Genomic DNA, 27861 nt, shown 5'->3' with positions numbered 1-27861 from the left:
TTCGATGTGGTTTCTGGAGCTCTACTGCCCCTTCCATTGCGGACATATTCCCCCTCCATTTTTGCACCCCCCGTGTGGGGACTTGTGGCGAACTGTCGCCTGTTCTTCTTTCTTTTCTCTTTCTTGATCCCCTTGCTCTCTTCCCTTCCCCCTTTCTATTTTTGCCTTGCATACTACAAAATAAAAATTAAAAAAAAAAAAAAACAACAGAAGAAATTATTGATAGAACACCCCTATTATGTCAGGTCTCACCATGTTGAATGTGCAGCTATCACTGCCTAAAACCTTCAAAATATCCCCTATTTGGGGACTCTGACAAATGTATTTCTCAATTGGTTGCAAAAAGACTCAGTGCTAGAATCTCTATTGATTCATACTTAGACTTTTCCTGACTTATTTAGAGGTAGCTTCTATGTTGTTCTCCTTGCTGAACTATACTTTCGTTCTGGCTATATGTTTGCTTTGACCTTGTGTTGGTTCTCTTGCATTTACATTTTTTGCTTCAATGTTGATATTGCTTTAAATGTGACTATTTTTGTCTCCTCTAATGCTTTTTACAGTTGAATAAACCTTCATTGTTTTCCCTATAAAATTTGTTCCAAGAAGATTGTATTTGCCCTAGAGCTATTGTCTTATGAAGACTCACACTGACTCTTCCCTGAGGCTCATTTATTTTGATTTATTAATTAAAAGTATTGACAACATCAACATGGAGACTTTTTGCTTCATGGGTTGTCGTCACCCTGTGCCTTGTGCCTACCATCTGTGCAAAACTGTGACATATTACCGCAAAAAAAACAATTTTATAACTTTCTTAGTCCTTCAATATCCTGCTCGTGTAACACAATCCTTCACATTACAACACCATAACTGCTGTCTTCAAGCATATTAGTTTAATATCCACCACCAATTAAGGGCCATATGTATCACAATGTTCTTTTGCGATTCTCCAATAATGATTTTTTGTGAATCGCTATTTGAGAATCGCAAAATGCTATGTACATTGGAGTCGCAAATAATTTTGCGAATCAAACATATTCCTTAATTGCGAATTCCAAATTGCGATTCACAATTAAGGAACACCTTCCCATTCTCAATTTGCGATTCTCAATTAGGGATCCAAAAATTGAGAATGCAATTTAAAGGGTGCCAGGGTGTCAAAAGAACACCCAGTTGCATCCCTGAAATTTGCATGTGTGCACATGTCCACATACATGCCCTAAGGGCATGTATGTGTGCCACATGGCACTTTGAAAAATGCGAAAAAGTGCATTTTTCAAAGAAATCGCAAATTACCACCAACTTGAAGTTGATGGTAATTTGCGATCCCCTAAGGACAAATTGCACTTTTTCTGTGCTTCCTACATTGCATTTAAGGAATCGGATTTTGCGATTCCTTAAATGCAATTGTAAAATAGGGAATCGCAAATTTTGCGATTCCTTATTTTGCGAAGCAGTTTTTCTTTAATACATACCACTAAGCCCAATTGGGATCACAAACGCCAAAATGTTGCGAATTTTGGTATTTGTGATCGCAATTTGGAATGATACATATGGCCTACATTCCTTATTCATCATCTTTCTTCTCAGCTTGCTTAACTCAGTACTTTAACCTTAACTCTCCACGTTATATTGCTTTATTTGGTGTACCTTTTGCTCAGCCAGGCTCAACAATGTTATCAATTTCATTTGCTTTGTAACACACAGTGGTGTAACTATTACCTTCCCCGAATCTAGTTATTTCTAATAATTTTGTATGTAACACATATATATGCACCACTTTCCTCTCACCTTACTAATGTTATCTTAAGTACAATTTTGTATTGGTTCGATTGTTTGCAAATAATAAATTCAGTGCCATAATTTTGCTATATTCATTAACCATCTGATAATCCCTTGGGCCATTAAGGCGCAGTTACTTGTGAAACACTTTGCCAAGTTTTCAGACCATTACCCCTTGTCTCACCTTTTAACTCATCACATAGAAAGTCCATTAATACCTCCAATGTCATTGAAGTCCCCCCAAAGACGAAGCCTGGGTTGAGATGTATCTGAAGATTACAGTTAGCAGTCAGGGCATCTGGGGTCTCTGAGTTTGAAGGAATTTGAATAGCTGACTTAATGGCTGTAATAGTAGATAAAAAGGGGTCATTACACCACAATATGCAGCATAAATTGCATGTATGCAGTCTAAAAGTGTCATAAGGTACTAGACAGTGGCAGGCCAGTTACTTGGGACCTCAGTAAATCATTTGCAACTAAAGCAGAGATCTTTAAACATTTTTTGCTGAGCTTTCACAGAGGATTTTGATTTCATTCTGGGGCCCCTCTCCAAAGGTTTAGGGAGAAGGAAAATGAGTATGGGAGGGAAAGTTTGAAGCAATGATTTCATCCTAATTGTGTGCACTCTCCTCCTCTCCCTCACTTAATGTACAAAGATAGAGAAGCCCAGAGCTCAAGCCATGCCTCCCTGGGGCAACATCCCACACTGTGAAATAGGTTAGGTAAGTATTTATTTGTTGATTACTTAAAATCATTACAATCAGCAGAGTACACATACAAAATAAAATTAAATTACAAAAATATGCTGCTACAGTGTACATTATATCCAAGAAAAATCCACAACTAAGCCCTAACATAGATTATTTGGTTGCAAATGATCAGCAAGCAAAAATAAAGTGCATTGTGCCAGTAGCTATAATTTACAGTATACAATAGACTTTTAACAAGGGACAGGCACTACTCTGTATTAACTTCTATATTAATAATCTAAGGGGCCAATTACGACTTTGAGGATCCTACAGTGGACAGTGCAATGCACCATCCACTGTAGTACTGCCAAAACTGTAGTGAGCCCACCCACCGGATTCCAAGTGGAATCCTGGGCAGACGGGTGCTGCGCGGTAATCTCATGGTGGTCTGCATGCTAGGTTCAATAGAGAGCCTAATATGCAGGCCGCCGCTGTGAGAGCGCCTGCAGCATGTTGCTGCATGGTGTGGCATACATGCCATACTGTGCAGGAACTGGGGATGCAAATTGCGGGAGGCACTGTATGTGTCCATCCCACATGCACCCCCTGGGCCCAGAGACAGCAGCGGACCCTATTAGGGCCCTGTTAGTTGCCTCACTGGCACCGTTTTCATAGCGGGCTCACTGCCATGAAAAGGGTGGTGGTGAGGCAGCTCGAAATATGCATTCTGGCACAGCTGTGGCACTGCCAGCATAGTATTGCCTCTGACCGCTGCGCGAATGCTGTGGTATCCTGGATCCTTAGCGATCGCAGCAGTCCTCTAGCAGTCCAACTGCCGCAGTCGTAATACTGCAGGCTGTCCCTCAGTGCAGCAGTGGTCCGACTACCACCAAGGGTTCAAACCCAAAATTACGCATTAGGACCACCAAAGTCATGATTGGCCCCTAAGTCAATCTTAATCTGTCTCAAGCAACATTACAAATAAAACAGTTAGTGCAAGCACAGTATTCAAGAAGTATGCCTGGGCAAAATGTTTATAACACTGGAGTCATAGGAGTAATTTTAGTAATGCATTACTCCTGTGATGCAAAAATACCAAAATTATGTGATTACTCTAGCTTGAATAATTAAAAGTAAATGGAGTAAAAATCCTACTGCTGGATAACAGGAAAGGGTGCACTATGCACTATGAAAAATAGTGGCAAAAGCTTGATTACGCTTCTCACACAATGATGCATAATTATGAGTAATTGAGTCATAATTTTTGAGAATATTGTTCTGTACCCTTTTTTCTAAACTATTTAATTATGTAAATTTCTACCAAAAGTATACACGTGCAGTTAGTGTTTTTGTTTTCCTTTTTGATATATTCTTTTGTGAGTTCCTTGATTCATTTAAACAATTCATATACCTGAGGCCACTAATTTAGGCTCTCATATTTTGTTTCAGATACATTATGTTAAATATGTCTAAAAGAAATCCCTTGAAGGCACTGTTACGTGATACTCTTTTCTTGTTACTCAAGCCTCCAAGGGTTTATTGGGTTGCCCAATTTATTGAGCAATATCTAAAAGTGCATTTTCAAACACACAATTTAAAAGCAAACTTCACTAACAGATGTATTTTTTAATTTTGAGTTCTAGAAGCCCAAAGTCCAAATCTGTAGGATGTTACATGGAATCCAATGATAACCTACGGGAGAGTTAGTCCTTGCAATAGTAAAAAAACGAAATTGGCAATATTTCACTATCAGGACATGTAAAACACACCAGTGCATGTCCTACCTTTCAAATACATTGCATCATACCCATGAGCCTGCCTTGGGCCTACCTTAGGGGTGATTGATATGCAATAAAAGGGAAGGTTTGGACTAGCAAGTGGGTGCGCTTGACAGGTTCACATGGCAGTTCAAAACTGCACACACAGACACTGCAGTGGCAGGTCCTAGACATAGTTGCAGTGCTCCTCGTGTGAGTGACACAATCAGTGCTGCAGGCATACAAGTAGCATTTGATTTACAGGCCCTGGAAACACATATTACACTTTATTAGGGACTTACCAGTACATCAAATATGCCATTCATGAATCACCAATCATATTCACAATTTGCACAGGGAGCACATGCACCTTAGCAATGAAAGGCAGAACACAGTCAAAAATAGGATGTCAGAAGAAAAACAGACAAGGGAAAAATACACCAAAGATGCCAGGTCTAACAGCCAATAGTAACCCAGAAACACTTATGTGTACCACTCCAGCCCAATAGAGTATTCCAGTTTATTGGTAAGCAACACCCAAAATCATGTGCAACATATGGACAAGGACTAGGCATTTGAGTCTTGTGTTCGGGGAAACATTGTAAGTTCAATAGAATTAGAAAAAGAGGAGCAAAATGGCATAGGGAAACTTTGACAGGAAAGATAGCTGTCCATTCAATCAGTAAAAAATAGCTAGTTACCCACTGACTTTCCCTGGTTAACTATCAAATATGACTTACAATTCTGGTGGATACTTCTACCCGCAGATGTCCTCACATTTTGAATATTTCCCAGGTGTTAGACTGGATCCTGAATCTTTTCAAGCAGTACTCCTGTACAACTGTATGCATCCTTGTGTGGCTCAGGGCCAGCGCTGTCCTGTTCCGGAAGTGATATGCTGAGCCGCATATAAGGGCCAGACACAAATCTGGACCTACTACTTAACCTTTTCTCACAATTGACCTTTAACTCAAGCATACAATAGCAAATCTCCTCTCCCAAGACTATCAAATTCAAACTTTGTTGGGACTGTCACAAGCAAATGTATCCCTATGAGGTGCCTTGTGGCACCTGGGTTCTGACCAAGACTCCAGGCCCCAAAATGACTGCGCCTATATGAACCTAAAGGAAATATGAGACCAAGTGAAGAAATGTTATGTCGCCAAACACTGAAAGACTCTGCCCCATGTCCAGTTGATGTCAGAAGTATTGTCCTAGTCCCGTTCCCCCTCCCAAAATCATTCCTGCAGCAGATCATTGTTGCAATTGAAGTAATCAGATAAGTCAAAAATAAAAACACATGGAGTCCAAGCTAGAGAAATGTAATCTGTCTTTTGTGTCATTTGCAAGCCTTGCATCTAAATTCAGGATAATTTTAAGAAGCGCAGTGTTTATGGTGGAGATGCCTAACAATTGTACTTGAATTACAATAGTCTGGCTCGTTATGAGTTGATTTGAGTTCAGGATCAAATCATAAGCAAGGGTGCAGTTCTTGTTAGACGTATGGGGCAATAACTCCAACTTTATAGGAGTTTAGTTTAAAAAAACATGTTTGGAGAGCCAAGCTTAACTCCTGTCTATGATGCAGATAATTGTAGATACATCTGGGTGTCATCAGTATGCTGACGGACATTTAGGCAGATTTCGCCTAAAATTTGTACATTAGTTGAAGAGTTTCAGCTCCACAATCCAATCTTGAGGGTCTACACTGAGAGAGGGAGAAGGAAGGGAGTATGTTCACAGCTAGTCTTTTGAGTATTGGACCTGTCCTTCTGGTAGGATCGAAACCATTCTGTTATAGTGTCCTGTGGTTTACCAGGTAGAAAGCTGCACTAAGGTCTACACTGGGCTAGCTTCCACCATGCTCAAGTTTTGTAGAGCCTCATCAAACACGATTAGCATGACTGCTTCTGCACTGCACCCTTATATAAAGGCTGACTGGTTCGAATCAAGGAGGTTTCTTTTGATATGTTGTTTCAGTTGACCGTACAAATAAACAGGAGGGGGGAGGTAGAGTAATAAGCAGGATTCTTACTCCACAGACTTAGTTACATAAACAAAAGGAATCCTGCTGGGGATGTTGGGGAAGTGTTCGCCACAGTGGTATGGGAGCACTTAGTGTTTTGCAAAATACCCCTCACACACCAAAAGGCCCCTTGGTGTCATGCTTCATCATAGGGGTCTTCGCACCCCTCTAACAGGATGGGGAGTGCTATGACCTATGACTACGCGGGAGCACTTATAGTTATGGCTATGTGTGGTGCATGTGATGCATGTGATACGGGATATTTTATGTGAGTGGTGGGATTTAGTGAAAGAATTAAAAAGATACCTGGCTCGTGGGTTTGTTAGAACATTTTTCATTCATAACCCCGGGCTGGTACTGTTAAAAGAAGTGAAGTGCGTGGTTGGACCTGTCGTGGTAATCGACAGTACCTCCTGTGTGCGTCGACATGTTTTGGAGACAGAGCTCCTTCTTCAGGACAGGGGCACAACTTCCCCACCTTACTCACGTTTCACTAGTTTTGACACAAAATTGTATTTATATTAATAACAAAAACTGAATAAATATGTGTTCAGTTCGGCGGAGCAGCGTGTGGGGCAAGACGGAGGGCAACTCATCCCGAGTTCATTGCACAATAGCAATCACCCCCCAGATGTTTTTGAATGCTCATGAAGCAAGCAAGCAATACCTGACAAGTCATGCAAATTGCATTGAACTTGAGCAGAACCGCTGTAGGCACATTATAGCCTTTTGTTATTTTTATACACATATTTATTCACTTTGTGAGGGGTATTTTACAAAACACTAAGTGCTCCCATACCACTGTGGTGAACACTTCCCCACCATCCCCAGCAGGATTCCTTTTGTTCATGTTTCAGTTGAATGGTCACAATGTTTTCCATTGTTTTGCAGCAAAAAAGAAAGCACCTGTCTGAAATTAATAACTTTTTCTCCAACAGCAAAGTATTTTTGTATATTCTGGGAATGAGCCTGACTCAAGGGAGTAGTTAATGATCTATCGCCAAAAGGATGCAATAGTCAACACAATAATGTTGTTTCAGGTGAATGGTACCTGAAGGGATGGACATAGATTATATAAAGGTTTCTATAGGAAGTCCTCTGGCATGTGGTCAAATACTTCCCATTTCTGACAGATACTATGTCAGGACCAGAGGCTCAGGTTATGCTTCTTTTCATTCACTATACATATCTCTGCAATCATTAAAAAACTATTTAGCATATAAAGCTAGACTACCCACAAAATTCGTTATCAGTCAGGGCCCAAAAACCCTATATTAATCCACAGAGAAGAATACCTCCTCCTTTTTCTTTGCTGCCAAGAGCCACAAACTGCAACACTCTTGCTTTTTACTTTTAATACTGATTACCGAATAATCAATTATGTTATTTTTAGTCTACTTTCCTGGAGCCAGGTTGTGGAAAAGTGCAGCTGTTCTTCAAAACAGGTAAGTCCTTTTTTAAGGATTTTTTAAGGGTTTTAACTGTAGAGGTATAGTGTTTTTTGTGTATATTTAGATCTACTGCTGTTACTATTGTACACTAGTTTGTTTGTGTTTGTTACACTATTTTAATAGTGTATTACTATGTATATCAAATTGGATGGTTATATTTTGATGATTAACTTTTATATATATGTACTTTCAGGAATCTAATGTGCTTTGCAGGTGGTTTTTGTCAATTTCTTTTACTGGTTTTTGTCAACAATCACATTTGATGGGCATTTGGAGTTGTAATTTATGTTTCTTATTTAAAGGAATTCAGTTTAGCTCATGATATACCAATGCTTATTACTTTGGTTTCCTTTTTTCAGCTTTCCTGGGGTGGTTCTTTTTTAAAACCCTTTTTCAGTTTACTAATTGGACCTTGGTACTCAGAATTACTTTGAGGAATTTCAATTGGAATTGTTATATATTTTAATTTTAGGGGGAATTTTTGGATTCATTCACCTTATTTTTAGTGGATTACTAATGTTTGTTGGAGTTGGAGAAAGATATCCAGATACATAACAGTGAGTTTGAATTCTCTAATTTATTTTGGGTTGGAAATGTGCTATTACATTATTTATATTAAATACATGGAATTGCTCTTTGGAATTGTTAAAATTATGTGTTGTTAATATTTTATGTGATGGATTGAATTTAATTTTATCTATTTTTGTTGGTGATAGTTTACTTTTGTTTTAAAAATGATTTGTATATATAATTTTATTAGATCAGTGTTTATTCATATTATGATTTTAAACAGCTGGTTGACTGATCTAATACAATGTCATAGTTATTATTTAAAATAAATGTGGTCTGTTAGTTTACACAGTTTGGCGTACTATTTGACGAGTTTGGTAGGTTAAGATCTATTTTACGGTATTTTTTGGCTATCATTGCTATTTAATGTAGTCCTTTGCTATTTAGGAAGAGTTTAACTTTAAATGGTAATATGTCATACATTCTTTTGGTTTGTTTGCACAGTTTAGGGACAGTTTGACTAATAGATTGCTCTATTCTTAGTTCTTGATAGCTTTCCTCTGTTTGCAATGATTTTATAAATTTGTATAGGGTAGGTTGAGTTCTGCCTAGTGTGGATTGGAAGGCATTGTGCCATCCTTCCACTATGTTGTTTGTTTTGGCTGCCTGCGCCAAGGTGCTGTCATACACATTCCACTATGGTATTTGGAATTTGTCTTGGCATCTGAGTCCGTAGCGATGCAGTCTGCCAACCAAAGTGTCCTCGAAACCTAGGGTGACTAGGTTTGTCTTCATTGTGTTAGTAGAAAGGGTTTTCTATTAGTAGATTCTAATTGTTGGCTACCTCTGTGACAGGGACATAGGCTAGTGCTATTTTTATCTTATTTGAAAGGCAAATTGGCTGCCTGATTTTTGTCTGTGTGTCCATATACTTTTACTTAAATGTAATAGCCTTGAAATGCTGTGTGGGGGTATATTTTTAGAATTTTTAAAATCATGGCTTGTTCAAAGTCTATGATAATGAGGGTAGTAGTTATTTGTTCTATGTTTTATATGGTTAAAACTTATAATAAGTGCTGCTTTATTTATCTGGTAGTATTTCATGTATAAAAAGGACATTTGTGTTTTGATAATCACCATGTATGATGTGTATCTGAGTAAATGGTTAGGGACAATTTTAAAGGTCCCATCCATCCTCCAGATTTGACATTGTCTAAGTGTCATTAAATCGTTTGCTATAGAGAATATTATAATCTGTTTCTCATTATTTAGATTGTCATGTAAAAGGAAAGGTTCCCCAATAAGTGTAATTGGTAATTGCTCAGATATGTCTATTTCTTGGTATCTCCTAGGGGCAGGTGGGGTATCGCTGTTGGCTTTTTTAGTTCATGCAATTAATCTTTTTAAAGTAGTGATAGTTGTTAGTGGCCCTGTTACGTGTTCTTCGACACTAGATAAAATATCCTTCAATATTTTGCTTGATTTATTTCCTGAGAGCTAGTGCCTGCCTCTCGTATATGTTACAATATTTCTCATACTTCTATTTCTATCACATTTAGGGGGAGGCCGTGCTCTCTTACATGAATTGCTGTCTTTTTTAATTGCCCTCCCATAGCATGCATTCCAATAATATTTAGTACATTTCAAGTTTATAGTTCCTGAGGATGCCCTTACATGGCTTCAGGTGTAGCACAAGTGATTTAATAACTGCCTTACTTTCTGTGAAGGGATACATTTGGTGGCCTCTGTCCCCCAAAAAACTTCACTCCATAGCAGGAACAGTGGCAGTATATCTTACCAAACTCCTGAATGGAATAATCAATGCAAGAAACTTTCTTAATGATGGAAAACAGGCCTCTGTCCTACCTTTGGTAAAAAAACCTTCCCTCAATCCAAAATGATGTAAAGAGCTATCAACCTATTTCTCATCTCCCAATGCCAGCAGAAATCCTAGAAAAACATCTGAATATAGAACTCTCGTCCTTGCTAAGAATGAGTTACTGGATCATGCTTTGTATGGTTTTAGGAAAAACCATAGCACCGAATCTTCTCTGATTGCACCAACAGCGGAAATCAGAATGATAGTGGACAATGGTGGTTAGGCGGCTTTTGGACTTATCTGCAGCTTTCTACACCATGAGCCATTCAGTGCTCATCCGCGGGTTAGAGAGTATTTGAATAAGTGACTTGGACCTGGATCGTTCTCACCAACCGAGAACAGTCAATATTTCTATGAGATTTTATATCTAAATCCTTTTTACTGCCCGTTGGAGCCCCTCAGGGTCTTCATTAAGCTGTACTCTTTTTAATATATACGTAACATCAGTGACCAAATAATTTGATCTTTCAGTTTTTCTATAGTCTCCTATGCAGATGTCGCTCAAATTGTTGTTTTGATTTTGAGGGGTCCTGGTGTGGCTGCAGAATGCTTTAACAACTGGGAATTAAACTTGGACAAATCCTTTTGTTTGGAAACAATTCTTCTTTTTGGAACCATTCCTGATGGCCTCAAGACCTTGGCCTCTCTTTCCTTATTCACAAAGGTCAGGAATTTGGGGAATACTCTATGATGGATCCATATCAGATCCATCAAGTTAACTCCTGATGTATTTTCCTTTAAAAGACATTGGGAAAGCTATTTCCTTTTATTCCATTTATTCTCCAAAACGCTGCATTGATACTTTCATGGATAGAGTACTGGGTTATCCTTTATGTAGGCATTCAAAATGGCTGCTGAACAAATTGCAGGTACTACAGAATGATGTGGCACGCTTCTCATGATGATTCCTAAATTCAACTCAGTTGAGTTACATTGGCTGCCTGTTAGATAATGGGTTACCTGTAAGGGTACTTGTCTTGTTCACAAAGCCCTCCATGATACTGGCCCAGAAACTCTTTGGAAGAAATCAAAGTGGTACAACCCCGGGAGAATATTTCACTCAAACTTTGCTAAAACCGGTGTAATGCTTAAATATCATCCTGGGGCGGCAGACGTTTTGTCTCCTCCACCTGTAAATTGTGGGACTTGCTGCCTTGGTACCTTAAAGCATAGACCAATCTTATGCAACTTAGAAAACGGCTAAAAAACTGGCTATTTTCTTGGTCTTTGCCCCATTAGATGTTCCTCTGGATCAGTAATGAACGCTAGCACAAAGTTGCCTGTGGGTATTCCTGCACTGTATAAAATAATATCAATCTCAATTGTATCTGTTAGTAGGGTAAAATGTATGATATCTTAAAATGTTTGCACGTTTTTCATTAACATGTTTAAAAATACATTTACTTTTGTCTTGTATACTTGAATGTATGTTTTGGTGAGATGTTTCACTCGGTTTTGCAGCTTTTCCCTTGGAAGTGGTTAAATTAGGGGTGGGCCATACATTCTGCTCCACCTGCAGAGTTTGCATTGTAATTTATCCACTCAATTAAGTTTATATGGTATTAATTTTTCCTTAGGAGCTTAATTATGGAGGTTCAGCAAACACAACAGTTGTGCTTAATTAAAGAACTCATATATCTTAGACAAAATGCATATTATTGGAAACTCAAACTTACATAGTAACCTTTGTTTACAAAACATTCAACCCCAATTAGACTTCTTGCTTTTTAGTAGATTTGTATGTACTGTTCAGTCCTATACTCATCAAACTCATGAAAATGCATCAACTTTGTCGTCCATCATCTAAGTTCCTCCATCTTAGACAACCCTACTTTTCTTTTCCCATTCTTTATTCTTTACTTTACCTTAAGGTGCTTTTCATTTTTATTGTAGTTTATATGCTAGGGTAAATTTTTATTACATTGTAATTTCCAAAAGTTAATTGTTCATCTCAAAATGTTTTCATTATATGTCAATTTCATTCACTTTACTTTACAAAAAACTGGTGCTCTTTTTTCTACCCTTCAAACCAACTTGATATCACATACGTAGTTAACCTTCACTCAATCAAAAAGTGGTGTGTTCTCTAAAATAATATTATAAATGAGCTAATATTCACTTACTCAGAATCATTAGGGCAATCACCACACCAAGCAGCAACAGCAGAATTGTCCCCAGTATCCTGGATAGAAAATTGCAAATAGGGGAGACAGAAGAAGCTGAAAATACAGAAGATATTTAAATACATAGCAGCTTTTGTATTCACATTGTAATATAGAGTTTAAAAAATAATTAAAACACATTAATTTGAAGTGGATATTGTGTCTATGATCTAAGAAAAAGTTAATAATATGACATCCATTCAACAAATATATTTTGTGAAAACACCGATACATTTTTATGATTAATAGGAAAATAAAATATAAGCAGAGACCACAAGTTGCCATAATAACTGTTCTAATATTGAAATCAGAATATGATACACATTATTCTCATCTGAGAATAAGGGAATATTGTTTATAGATCAATGTATAATTTACAAAATACTCTTGAGAAGGAAATAAAGGTTTCGATGTATTTAATATTCAAAAATGGTCAGATTAGGTAGAATGTAGACTTTTAGAAATGTTCACAATGCAGGAGAACTGAATTAACTACATTGGCATAGACATTTATAAACAGAAAAATAATTGATTGCTTTAAATGCACTGTAACAATTACATTACTAGGTGGATAATGCATTTGTAGTTTTATTATTAACATTAAAATAATGATGTGGTTTTTCAGCAAAGTTTAACTATGGTATGCTAGCATCCTTCCATATAATAAGATAATATATTGCTATCATAAAAATACTAAATTTTTATGGAGATAGGCAATTAAACTGTATAAAAAGGGTTTGTGTATGAAAAGATCAACAATATTAAATTGGATGGCACCCAAAATAATGTAATTTAATTTAATAATTTTACTTAGTTCTGAGATGAATCTCAATATTTAAAATGATTTTATAAAGAAGCTTTAGCAGGAGGTTCCTCATAAAATTTATAATTTCTAGACAACAATCAAATCACTATCAATAAAATCATCACCATAATAATACACCATATTAAAAAGCCAAATGATAAAACCAAATCATGAATATATATAACAGAAATTATACGATTGATATTTATTATGTGAATTACTTAATACTGATTTGTTTTTGTCAAATGTTATTGAGGGTTGCTAGGTTTGTATAGGCATATGGTGGGAAGTTAATTAGGTAATAATCCATTAATAATTATTTATTTAATTGTTTTAATATGTAATTTATGGAATACTTATTTATTTTGCTTATACTTTAGTTGCAGGCTGCTGGGTTTGTAGACTGTAGGTTATGAAGTTAATTTTGTAACAATTTATTATTAATTGTTAATTCTTCAATTCATTTTAATTATGCAAAATATGGAATCATGATTTTAGCTGTATTTTAGTTGCTGGATACTATGGGCCTCATTAAGATGGAGGATTTTCCGCATCCTCAAGGCCGGCGGAAGCCACCGCCGGCCCGGAGGATGCGGAAAATCCTCTGCCGACCAACCAAAGACCCACCGCCACATTAGAATGGCTGGTGGGTCCTGGTTTCCGTCCGCAGCTTTTCCACCGCGGTTGGCTTACAACCACGGCGGAAAAGCACTAATATGGTAACGGTGTCTCTCAGACACCGTCAGCCAGATTAGGATGGGCTTTAAAACATGCTTTTCCGCGGTGGCTTTTCCGCCGTAGAAAAGCAAGTGTAACTGCACTGCAGGGGCCCGTTGCGGGCCCCCTAGGTGAAGTGGGGGATGCACATGGTGGGTACCTATGGTACCCCACTGCATTTGTATGCAGAAAGCGGCAGGCACCGCGCAGTGCCTGCCACTTCCTACATACAAATGCAATGCATGCATTGTTAACATTGCTGCGGGTGCAGCTTGAAGCCGCACCCGCCGCAATGTTAACAATAGAGGATGTGACCGCCAGGGTGGCGGTCACATCCTAATTGCACAGGAGGGAACTCCGCAGCCCATGCGGAGGTTCCCTCCTACTCTATGGTGGCGGACGGACTCAGGTCCGTCCGCCATCATAATGTGCCCCTAAGTTTGGAGGGGTATTGGGTGAGAAGTTAATAAAGTCCTAATTATTTAACTATTAATTATTACTTGTAAATTAATTATGTAATTGTATTGTGGTTATGTAAATTATGAAATACTTATTTACTTTAAGTATATTTTAGTTGCTTGCTGCTAAGGTTGTAGGGGTCTATGCAATAACTTAGGGGTCGTTTAGGATGGAGGTCGGAAATGCATTCTGACCGCCGTGGTAGCAGAAAATAACCGTCCACATGTACCACAGGAAAACCAGCGGTCAGATTAGGATGAACCGCCAGAGTAATCTGCCCACAGCGGGCAGATTCCACGAAAGTCCGCCGTGTGTGTGTGGAACAGATGAAAATCTGTCAGCGGCGGTCGAATTTTATGCAGAAAGACCCAAAATCGCGGCCTGGCCAGCGTATTGACCGCAAGTGAAATTAGCATACCATTGTGGTGATAGAGGAACAATCAGCTGTTTCAGACCATCGCAATCACTACTATTGATGAATGGGAGAGCCAGCGGAAGGGCTGTTGTGTTCCGACTGCTGCGGCCACTCCGGAAGAGTAATGGAGGTCGAATGCAAACACACAACAAGGCTACCAAGTGTGGCCATTATTCTGGCTCAGCCCCAATAAACACCAAACACACCCCAATGACACATCCCCATGGCAAGTAAAAAATACAATTCTCAGGTCAACCCACACAACTCACCGGACATCAATACTCCAATTTGAACCACCGACATAGCTGAGTATAAAACCAACCCCTTCCCTGACCAGAATAATTTGCAATACTCCACAACTGAAGGGCCCATCCCCACAGCAGTAAGGATAGGCAAACCTGCCCACATCACACCATCAGAACCACACTCACCCAACACACATCACCCCCACCACCACCACCTTCACACCTACACCTTTAACCCACTTGCACATCACACCATGTCACAGAAAAAAGGCCCAAATTAACTGACTATGAGTTGTCAGTGATGGTAGATGAGGTAATCAGAGTAGAACCACATTTGTTTGGAAACCTGGTCCAACAGACACCATTAGCCACCAAACATGAAATGTGGGCAAGGATAGTGAACAAGGTCAATGCAGTAGGGACCATCCCGTGCTCCCTGAATGACATCAAGAAGAAGTGGAATGACCTCAAGACCAACGTGAAAGAGCGTAACAACAAGAACCGTAAGCTGGCTCAGATGACTGGCGGTGGCCCTCTCATACGACTACAAACATTCCCCCTATGGGAGAAGAAGGTACTTGCTATACTGCATCCAGTCTCATAGGAATATCCGGGGAGTGGAGGCTGGTAGGTACCAACAAATGTCTTCCGTTACACTGCTATGTACTGTCTTGCACAACTACAAAGTGACACCTCCTAGGCCCAAATGCACTCATGTGCACCACACTCTCCCCAACACATGTCTCACAGATCCACCCCAAAGGTATCTAGCAAAATTTTCAAGGGGGCATGTGTACAGGCAGCCAGGACTACAACTCCTACCAGGACCCTAGTCCCAAAGCTCAGAAGGATGTAACACTTCACCCCACAACCATGTGTCAGTCATTGCATTGATACCCATGAATTTACAGGTAGGTAGTCACCCTAACAGGGAGGTGTGTTTGTGGGTAGGAAGCCAGCACTACAACTCCCACCAGGCACCCTTGTCCCACAGCCCAGCAGTATGGAACACTCCTGACACCCACAACCTTGTGTCAGCCATTGCGTTGCCCACCTTCACCTAACAGGTAGGTAGCCATCTTAACAGGGAGGTATGTTTGTGGCTGGGAAGCCAGCACTACAACCCCCACCAGGCACCCTTGTCACACAGCCCAGCAGGATGGAACACTGCCCACACCCACAACCATGTGTCAGCCATTGCATTGCTCTCTTCAAACTTACAGGTAGGCAGCCATTTTAAAAAGGGGGTGTTTGTGGGCGGGAAGCCAGCACTACAACTCCCACCTGGCCCCCTTGTCCTACAGCCCAGCAGGATGGAGCACTCCCCACTCCCATAACCATCAGTGGCATAACGAAACCTGAGGGGCCCCCCTGCAAAGTGCATGGAGGGGCCCCCTTCCAGACTTACTCAGGAGCTCTCAGACCAGGGTAATGCCTTGAGGGGTCCCCCAAGAGCTCGGGGGCCCTCTGCACTGCAGTCCCTCCCCCGCACTGCAGGGGCTGCTAGGGCCTTTGTTACGCCACTGATTGGCTTACCCCAGAAAAAGTCACTTCTGATGTATTAGGCATAAGCTTTGCTACAAGCTAAAAAGTGCAATACAAACAGTCTTATTAGTGGACACAAAGTTGACTCAAACAGATGCAGTCCTCAGAGCAACTTCCTACGCTCCTGAGGCGGAAAGCCGGTAGACTGTCTGCGCCAGGATTGTTTTAATACCTGCTGTTTATTTCTTTACTAAATCTTGTTTTGCGCCGCATTAGTCAATTTTTATAGCTGTGCCCATACCTGTTTCTGCTCCTTCTGAAGCCACGCACTCAGACGATTTAGGTACTGAGTGGTGGGGTGGTATTGTCGAGCAGAAAACCGGCGGCCATCTTAGGGGTAGACCCAGTACCAGCGCTCTAGCGCTCGAGGAATTAGGATAAAAAGAGATGGCCATACCTCTGCGCAGCGGACGCGATCAGCGGACGCGCCATAGTCGCGCCGAAGTAACGCCTAAGTCCTGCCCGTCTGCGCCCGTCCGCGCTAAGGACGGGCTTAGGGCTAAACACTATACTCCAGCCGTTACCTGGTCAAGAGAGCAGTTACTATCTCTGAACAAACACTCCAAACACTGTCAGCACACCATTAGTGTGGACAGCTGGCGTGGACCGACGAGCTGTCAGAAGTGTAAGTTAATACTGTCACCCTACTGCAAACCCAAATGGAATGATAAATTATTCGTCACAGAAACATGGCTACGTGAGTGGTCGAACCCTGATATAGCTCATGCCCTACCCCCTGGCCATTTAATCCAGAGGCAGGATAGACCAGTCCACCATGGTGGTGGTTTGGTGAATATACACAGGGATACTTTTAAATGTACAATGACAGAGCTGGCTGATATCACTGGAGCGGAAAGCCTGAGCTTTTGCATCAAAATAGGCGACGCCTTTTCCTTTGCAGGTATATTACTATACCGGCCTCCAGGACAAGCCAAGCAATTCCTAGAAACATTAGGAGAAGCACTTAGCGGCCAAACTCTTAGGTTCGCTAATTTTACTATATTAGGAGATTTAAACCTTCACATGGATGATCTCAATGACAAACATGCCTCCAACTTTAAAGAAATCATGCAGGTTCTGGGACTAGCGATACACATCTCGGAACCTACTCACTCGGCAGGACATATACTTGACTGCATCAGTACTAATCTAGAAGCGATAAATGTCAAATCTCCGGTACAACAAACATGGACGGACCATAAATGTATTGAATTTATTGAATTTAGTTTCAGCACTAAGGAAACTCAGAAAAAGAAAAAGGATAAATACCGTAAAGATAAACCTGTACCCTGTTGGGGCAAAATTATTGAACATCCCGAAGTGGGCAAAAGATAGTAAACCTATTTTTTCAGGAAATATACACACTGACAAACAGAAATTTGAGGACTGGATGACTGAAATAGGTAGCAAGATCACAACCACAGGGGCAGGATCTAAATCCAACAATGAGAAGTACTCTGCGCCTTGGTTCTCAGGCCCTGTAAAAGAAATGCTGGTTAATGTTAAAATTTTAGAGCGAAAGTGGTGACGCCACTATGAGCAAGAGGAAAAAAGAACATATAAGATAGGGCGTAAACAATATCATGCTGCAATCAAAAATGCTAAAGCCGAGTATTATACGGCCCAAATTGAAGCGACAGGCAATAAACAAAAAGAAATATTTAATATTGTCAATAGTTTCAGAAACCCCAGGCTTTCATACAAGAGATTCCACCTTCACAGAACCAATGTGATAAGATAGCTGACTATTTTACCCAGAAAATAGATACTATCACGAAAGACTTTCCATCGTTTAATCCAGAGAACTCAGAGGTCAAAGTAAATTTAAGCATTCAAAAACCCGGTTGGGAAACCTTTGACCCAATTAGCTTGTAAGATACGCATAAGGCAATATCTACGATGAAATCTGGATCCCCTTTTGATCCCTGCCCCCCAATGTTGTTGAAAGCAATAGTAGAAGAAGCAAACCCTGAAATAAATACCATTATCAATGCCTCTCTCGCCTCCGGCGAAATCCCTTCACGTTGGAAAGTGGCAGCAGTCAGACCCTTACAAAATCAATCGCCCAATCTCGCTTCTCCCAATCCTATGCAATCTGACCGAATCCTGTGTCAATAAACAACTGATGACTTTTTTGGAAGAAAATGAAATCCTCCATCCATGCCAAGCAGGTTTTAGGGCATTCCATTCTACCGAATCAGCACTTCTTTCCACCACCGAAACCATTCGAGCTGCACAGGACCAGGGCAAGAAGGCGGTCCTGATCCTATTAGACCTCTCTGCAGCATTAGACACGGTGTCCCACGCTATCCTTCTACATTGCCTAGCTAACAGGAACCGTTCTAGAATGGTTCCGAAATTTTCTGGCACACAGGCGTCAGGTTACCATGCTGGGCCAATTCCGCTCCAAGGAGAGAATGCTGACTACAGGGGTCCCGAAGGGCTCAAGTTTGAGCCCCACATTGTTCAATCTATATATGGTTCCCCTTATCAAACTTATCTCCTCGTTTGGCATTGACTCAATTGCATATGCCGACGACACTCAGTTGGTACTAACTCTGGATAAAAATGCTTTGAATGCTGAAGTTACTCTGAAACAATGTCTGTTGGCAGTTTTTTGATGGATGACCAGTAATCATTTAAAATGTAATTCTGCTAAAACAGAAATTATGCTCTTTGGCCCTAATAACTGTTTTTCTCCCCAGTTTTGGTGGCCAAAGGAGGCAAAGGCCCCACCCAATACCATCAATGCAGTGAGAAATTTGGGGGTTAAATTCGACAACACTCTGTCCTTTAAACAACAAACCAGAGAAGTAGCCGGAAACTGCTTCAATATCATTACAGGTCTGAGAACATTTTTTAAGTTACTCCCTCTGAATGCTAGACGGACGGTTGCAGTAGCACTGATAACATCAAGATTGGACTACTGCAACAGCCTGTATGCAGGGCTAAATAGATCTGCCCTGCACAGACTTAAGATGGTCCAGCATCCTGCGGCTTGGCTAGTCTTAGGCTGGACAAGAACATCCTCAGCCTCTGCCGCTCTAGATGCGCTGCATTGGCTTTCGATACAAAAACGTATTTGGTTCAAGGTGCTGACAATCACCTTTAGGGCCGTTCATCACCAGCCTACCTACAGAAATACCTCAAACAATAACATCCGACACGTGAACTCATATCATCTTCATTAAATCTGCTTACCGTCCCCAAGTTTAGGCTGACGACCAAGGGAGGTAAATCCCTTTCTGTTATTGGCACGAAAGCATGGAACAAACTACCCCAACATCTCTGTGCAGCCAACACAGAATTATGTTTTAGGAAACAGCTAAAAACATGGATCTACTCACTGCCAGACACAGTATGCAAAACCTTAATATGATCTCTTTCCAGCTCTTTTCGGACGGTCTAGATGTGGTCATCTACTAGACACAGGGAGTCACAGCGCCAAGATACTCCTTGGAGTGGTAGTGCGCTATACAAGCACCCAATCACATCACATCACATCACAACTAGCAGGAGGTGGGGCTTTAACACCTCTCTCAGTAGTAGTCTGAAAGCTCTTTTTTTGGTCTCGCCTGAGCCAGCGCATGCGTTGCACAGCCGAGACTTTTAGTTAGGGGGCTTCAAAAGCCAACCACAGCTTTTTTTTAGCCATAGAGCGTGTGGTTACGTGCACAAGCACGCACGCCTCGCACCGCCTCTTTGGCTTGCTTGCTCACGCTTCAACGCTCCTCACCCTCCCCACCACAGAGCGCAGCTCGTAGCCGCACGTCTTGTTCAGGTAGGAGCGGATCAATGTCTTTCTGAGCACCGCCTTTCTCTAATTTATCTCTTCTTCATACTCCCTCTCGGGTCACTCCCTGCCTCTCTCCTTCACTCTCCCTGTCTTATCTCCCCCTCTCTCCCATCTCGCAACCTCCTCCTGGCTCATCCACTGACACCCCCTTCTGATTCTGAGCCTTAACTTACCTGCCTTCTTTCGGCCCTCTCCGGTTTATTTTCCTTATTACTTGCCCTTTTCTCCTCCCTATTGTGTGATTGTGTCTGTGGGTCTGTTTGCATGAATATGTGCCCTCAACCTACCTCACTTCTGTGAGCCGTCTTCCTCTCTCACTTCAGTGCGCTGCCCCCCTACTTCACTTGTTCTTCCCGGCAGCCTCTCTTGCTCTCTCTCTCTCTATTTAGTGGTATCACTTTCTACAGCCTTCTCTCTCTGCAGCAATCTCTCGCTCATCTGCAGCAATCTCTTTCTGTGACTCACTTTTATAGCAGTATCTCTCTGTAGCCGTATTTGTTTCTCGACCAGCAGTCTTCCTCTCGCGGTCTCTATCTCTCTCTGTCGGTCTCTCTCTCACGGTCTCTCTCTCTGCCTGTCCCTCACTCTCTCTTTCGCGCTTTCTCTCTCAGTCTGTTTCTCTCTCTCGCTCTCTCTCTCTCTCGCTCTCACGGGGTCTCTCTCTCTTTCTCTCTGCCCGTCTCTCTCTCTCTGGTGGTCTCGCTCTCTGCAGCGGGCTCTCTTTCTTGCCCCTCTCGTTATTGTCCAGCACTTAATATTAATAACTATTTTGAATACTATATAATGAAAAGGGCAAATATTTAAAAAGATCTCACAAAACACTAAAACAGAGCGCAAAATCCCTAAAAAGCTGAAGTGACCTTTTCTGTTTTTGAGGAAAGGCGGGATTTGTTTGAAATAGCTCAGTGAGTTTATCGCTTGCTGCATGGAGCCACTTGCAGCCTGCAGGTCCCAGGTTTGTACCCGCAAGGCCGACAGATGCTTTACTCCTCCTGTAGTCGATGAAAAGAGTATTGCTCTGATGGGCGATTACACATTTTACAGCGCCATGAAGCTGCGACTTTAGAAGAAAGCTTGGTATACAATACAATGTTTTGGCATTGTGTATTGTAATTATTGTATTGAAAGGCTGACAGCACCTATGCTTTACTCCCCACTGAGGGAGTCCCATCTGTGGGCATTGTGGCCCGTCATTGCCCGGGAGAGGCTGGTGCACCAGGAGGCCACAGGCTAACGCAACTCCTCTAAGAGAAGAAGGCCTATGTGTGACTTGGCAGGGCTCTGTGGCTGTCTGCCCTCCGTGCCGTTGTACTTTCAGTAGGTGTGTGCATCCTGCAGATTTCTACCTCCTGTATCCTTTGTGGGTATTTGCACACTGTCTTCTGTGGGTGTGCACTTTCCGTATCCTTTGTGGGTCGGAACCCTTTATATCCTCTGTAGGCTGTCATCCCCTTTTGTTGTATATATTCATTATCCTTTGTGTGTACTCCCTCTGTGGGCAGACACTCTCTGTATCCTCTGTGGTTGTGTACATCCTGTATCCTTTGTGTACACCCTCTGTGGGCGGACACCATCTGTATCATCCATGGTTGTGTACCTTCTGTATCCAGTGTGGACAAACACCCTCTGTATCCTCTGTGGTTGTGTACCCTTTGTACCCGCTGTGGGTGGGCACCCTCTGTATCCTCTATGGCTGTTTACCCTTTGTACCCTCTGTCGGTGGGCACCCTCTGTGGTTGTTTACCCTTTGTACCCTCTGTAGGGGGGCACCCTCTGTATCCTCTGTGGTTGTGTACCTTTTGGCATCCTCTGTGGGTGTGCACCCTCTTGTGGTTGTGTACCCTTTGTACCCTCTGTGGGTGGGCACCCGCTGTATCCTTTGTAGTTGTGTACCCTTTATGGGTGGGAACCTCTGAATCCTCTGTGGTTGTGTACCCTCTCTGGGTGGGCACCCATTGTATCCTCTGTGATTGTGTTCCTTCTTCATCCTTTGTGTGTACACCCTCTGTACCCTCTCTGGGTGGGCCCCCTCTGTGTCCTCTGTGGTAGTGTACCCTCTCTGGGTGGGAACCCTCTGGATCCTCTGTGGTTGTGTTCCCTTTTCATCCTTTGTGTGTACACCCTCTCTACCCTTAGTGGGTGAGCATGCTCTGTATCCTTTGGGTTGTGTACCTTCTGTATCATATATGGGTGACCCATCTGTTTCCTCTGTGTGTATTCCCTCTCCGTTCCATGTGAGAGCCTGTACTCTGGTTGTGCATGCTCAGTGTCCTGTATGGGTGCATGTGTTCTGTATTCTGTGTGTATACCCTCTGTGCCATCTTTGAGTGTATAGCCTCTCCATCCTAAATCAGTGTATACCCTCTGCACCCTCTGTTCGTGTGCCTTTTGTATCTTCTATGTGCCTGCACACTCTGTAGTTTTGTAAGTTCCGTGTCTTGTGTGGGTGCATGCCTTCGTATCCACTGTGTGTACAGCCTCTGAAACCTCTATGGACATAGACCCTCTGTATCCTTTGTTGGCATATTCCCTCAGTATCCACTGAGTGTGTGTGTGTGTGTGTGTCCTCTGTGTGTTCCGTATCTATGTACCCTCTGTATCTTCAGGAGCCCCACATTTTGTGTCCACTTTGGAGTTGTAGACACTTTTTGCTCTGTTGGTTACTACAAACTCTTTACTTTGTGGGTGTGTACCTTCTGCATCCTCTGTGTGTATAACTGATCTATTCTATGTGTGTGTGTGTGTGTGTATGCTCTGTCTCTTCTGTGTATGCATACCCTATGTAATGTGTGTGGGTATGACAGATGTAAACAAGCATTTGCATAGCCAATAGGTCTCACCTTTGCGACCTTATAAGTGTTTAGCCATACAAAAGTTGATTTGTTGCACCAAGGATATTGTGCTGGATAACTAAACACTTACAAGGTCCCAAAGGCGAGACCTATTGGCTATGCCATTGCTTGTTGTAGATAGCATAAAGTAAGGGGACAATTACATTATCAAGCAAGACCTAAAATTCTGTGTAGATGTGTGTCACCCTGGACTACACATACTGCTCTCAAACACAAAACTACACTCAGAAGTCTAAAGTTAATAATGGAAGGGAAGGTTCCTATGACTGCAGTACATTACTCATGAATGCCCTATTACCTATCTGTACTGCTACCAAAGAAAAAAAACACTCTAAATTATTTAGTTATCTAAGACACTTTAACAGTGTTATAATGTCAGGTGTGTGTTCCTGAAAGTTCATGCCCTGCCAGTCATATTGCGACTGGCTCAGGCAGATGGATAAATAAAATAATCCCAGTTGCGTGGTGGGAAAGCCCTTTCTTCTGTGGAAGCACACAACTTCTGCCCATTCATAACAAGAGAGTCCTTTCTAAGATATGGCCGGAGCCAAAGCCATCCTCTCTGTAGTGCCGCTAAAAGGTCTTTTTAATGTTTTTCACATTACATCTGGTGACAGATGTGCTGTCAATCCTGATCTAAAAAGTAGTTACCTAAAATTAAGCGGTTAAAGAACACAAGTCAGCCAACCAAAAGGATGGTGAAGAGGCTATGCTCCAGGGGAGGGACAAGGACACGATGGACCAAGACTGACAAGAAAAGCACAAATTAAAAAGCAGGGAAATGGCGGTGTCAATAAAGTCAACCAATAGTAATCATTTGGGGGATTTAAGCCTACTTTACATTCTTGGTAAGCCCACAATAGGTATTTTGCAACCGGATGGATTCTGCTGTCTGATAGGGCAGACCTAAAAATTAAAACCTCTGTTTCCCCATTAGAGTGCCCCTCTCTTTTATTGGTGTGGCTACGTTCAACATTTAGGCATGGCCAGACCCAGATCAGACACCAGAGATGTGTCATTTTCTATTCAATTCCTTTTCTACAGATGAACATTGCTGTGGCACATTGGGAACAATGGATTGATAGAGCATGAACAGAGTAATTACAGAACATGAATGCTTCAATGATAAGCACTAATACTGCAAAAACAAACCAAAAGCACTACCCAGGCAGATCACAAACACTGCAAAGGACTATCATGAACACTGGACAGCCTGATCCTTAACATTGCAATGGTACCGAACAATGACACAATATGAACAGTGAGATAACTCTACCTTGACCACTGCAGTGATAAACCAAACACGTTCTAAAACCACAACACAATGCTTGATCGTTAACATTCCAAAGACAAATCACAAACCCAGGAGTGCCAAGTAAAAAAACATCTGCAAAGCCAGATAAAGAAATCTGCAAAGTCACATCATGACTGCAGGGACAGTACAAGAACACTGCAAAAGCAGACAATAAAAACAAGACAGCAGATCATGAATACAGAAATTTTATATCACAAACTTTGCAATGTAGCATCAAGAACTGCGCAATACCAGATAATGACCACAGTATCAGAAACATTGCAAGTGCAGTTCACAGGCACTGTTCTAACATATTGCAAACATTGCTATGGCAGAACCTAAAACCACATCAGACACATCACCGACACTTCGAACACTGAACGAAAAAACTTCAATGGCAGAACCACAACAATGCATAAAAACAAAACAAATACACTGCAATGGCAGAACCAAGCAATGCATAAAACCAAAACAAATACACTGCAATGGCAGAAACAAGCAATGCATAAAACAAAGCAAATATACTGCAATGGCAGAACCCAAGCAATGCATAAAACAAAGCAAAAGAAATACACTGCAATGGCAGAACCCAAGCAATGCAAAAAACAAAGCAAATACACTGCAATAGCAGAAACCAAGCAATCCACAAACCCAAGCAAATAGACTGCAATGGCAGAAACCAGGCAATGGCCGCAGCGTAGGAGCTCACTCGAGAGCTCCTTGGGTTCGGGATAACTTTTTAAAGTTTAAATCCCTGATTTAACCCCCCCCTCTCCCTCGGAGCACGCTTAAACAGTAGATCTAGAGGTTATTACAGAGATACCTCGACCTACTGTGGAGGGTTGCCTGGAAGACTGAACTTCACTGGACTTCGTGACGGCCACCATCTAAGGCTGTTGAGGGCGCCCGAGGACAAGACGGAACAACCCCTCCGAACCCCCATAGATCGCCGCACACCGACGAGGAAAGCAGACATCGCCCGATATCACCGGGCAGCGAGGAGTGGATCCCCACAGTGCCCACCGCATACACGGCTGTGTAGCGCTTTTAGAAAGTGATTCTATAGAGGTGTCTTCGACTCTGCCCAAAGAACCGGGATGAGGAACGCAGCCCGAGGGAAGAAGAGCGCCTAACGCGGTAAGAAGGAGGTACGAGATGGAAAAGCGCTGAGAGGCATAGCGGCAATCGACCTGGATAAGAGTCATGACCGCAGCAGAGCGGTTTTGAACTGGAATATATTTAAAGGGACCCCTACGCCCCTGAACGGAATACTAGCGGGGACTGAAATAAAGTACTGAAACTGAAAGTGCAGAAAGTGAAGCTGTAAGAAACTGCCTGACTCTAAAATGGCGACCGCTTAGGACAACTTGCCCATATAAGTCTATGAGAAAGATATGTAGCTCTTACTGCACTACACAAAAAGAGACTACACCAAAATGGCACCACTTCAGAGGATATAGAAAGAGGACTGACGACTAATGAAATTTAATGGACAGAGAGAAAGGACCCAACTCCAGATCCCTAACAGAGGAAGAAAAGAGAAAGAGGACTAAATTAAAAAGAGTAGAAAGAGAGAAAGTCCTCAGCCCATAGTAAAACTACTAAAACGGCGGACATCTTTAAAGACCTATTGAACTTCATTGATCTAATTTGTTATGAAGATAGCATACTCTAATGGAATGCAGAAGAAACTTCTGAGGAGAGAAATCGACAACAAGAATATATCAAGTAATCACAACTACTAAGATAAGGATAATTGTTATAATATGGGATAGAGCTATTTAATCCTATTGTTATAATACTTAATATTACCGTGATAATTATTAGCCGGTAATTAACACAAGACACCTACAATATCACGTGGAAGAAGGAATTCATTGCCTACTATGCCAATACATATCACAAAATGGAAGACAATTATCTAGAACCAATAGGCATAAACGCTTACAACATACAATACCCTACATATCTCTCCAAAAATGCAGCCAAAAAATTTAAACATAACGTCATGAGGAGAAACCCTGACACATTGATCGCTGACACTTCATTCTGTATGGATAAAAGGATCATTTTAAAAGATATGATTTTCTTCACTAGAAGAAGGGCTAAATGGCGAAATACCATCACAAACCTGCAAATTATTAAAACATCTACCAACATCCCTCGTGGAACGAAGTTCATGACCACAGCATCCGCTACACTCAGAGCGGACATTTGCATAACTATCTTTAAGAATGGTATAGTGATGATCCAAGCCTCTAACGACGATCTGGAAAAATTCGACTACATCTTCTCCACCCTAAAAAGAAATGTAGAGAACTCGAACCCACCCTCTCACCAGGGCAGCTAAGAAGAAAACACCCTCCCACAAGTCAATCCCGATACAAGCAACGCAACAACTAGAGACCAACTGGAACCGGAACAAACCACACAAAGACAACACCAGAAGACGCCAACAGACAACCTAAGCAAAGACGAAGACGACACTATAATTATTACTCCAACCAGAGAACAACAGGAAACAGTACAAACAAATATCCCATCAAATAACCTACGGGAACAAGACCACCAATCGGGAGCCATAGACGAGATAGAAAAATCATCAAGCCTGAATAAATCAGAGAGAACACAAGTTACATACAACAACAAACATTGCAACAGTTCAATAAAGTATGATAGATTGGCTAACTCGGAAAATGAGGGTGATAATAATCGACTGAAGGAACAGAGCAAGAATGCAACGACACATGGCCCCAAACACAAAATCAGGAACAGAAACAATGAAACTGGGAAATTATGGAAGAATATTCACACGATGACACTCAAGGTCATGAGAAAAATCTGCGAATCCCAAACACAAATCCTCAATCTAGCAGAAGAATTACAAAACACCATGAAAAGGATTGAAAAACTATGTGATATCTCTAAGAAGACCCAGAATGAAGTAGAACTTATCAAAGAGTTAGTCATTACGTCGATTGCGTTAAATAATAAGAAATCTCTACCACTGACAGACCGACAAAACTGGCCATTTAGGAACCAAAACCATCTAACCGAAGAAGACATAACATTACTACTCCAGGAATATGAATCACCAAACCCCATGATACCACAAGAAATAAAAAGAGTAGAGATAGACATAAACAGAAAATCCACTAGGAAGACAAGGGAATTGAACTTCAACAACTTACAACAAATCCAAATATCCTCAGATCCGTTAAACATGACCACAACCAGATCAGAGAATTCTCTAAAATGTCTGCTGCTCAACTGTCGATCTGCGGCGAAACATGCTTCGGACATAGCTGACATCATCATCAATCAAGAAATAGACATAACAATCCTGACTGAAACCTGGCTGTCTGAATCCTCATCGCCAGTCATGGACCTTCTGGTACCACCGCAATACAACATATTAAGACTAGATAGGCAGATAAGGACAGGGGGAGGTGTTGCCTGTATCTATAGGTCAAATTT

General features: G+C 41.5%; 1 protein-coding gene across 1 annotated transcript in view; it reads right to left on the bottom strand.

Moving 5' to 3' along the window:
• Positions 1 to 27861, bottom strand: part of LOC147672485 (natural killer cells antigen CD94-like) — a 103505-nt gene that overhangs the window by 52002 nt on the left and 23642 nt on the right. The window contains exons 2-3 of the mRNA XM_086947998.1: positions 12218 to 12313; positions 1967 to 2125 (exon numbers count right to left, since the gene is read on the bottom strand). Coding sequence (XP_086804124.1) covers positions 1967 to 2125; positions 12218 to 12313 — 255 coding nt within the window. The remainder of the gene's footprint in view (positions 1 to 1966; positions 2126 to 12217; positions 12314 to 27861) is intronic.

Source organism: Lissotriton vulgaris, unplaced genomic scaffold, assembly GCF_964263255.1.
Source record: "Lissotriton vulgaris unplaced genomic scaffold, aLisVul1.2 SCAFFOLD_689, whole genome shotgun sequence".
Lineage (NCBI taxonomy): Eukaryota > Metazoa > Chordata > Amphibia > Caudata > Salamandridae > Lissotriton > Lissotriton vulgaris.
This window is presented reverse-complemented; position numbering and strand designations above follow the sequence as displayed.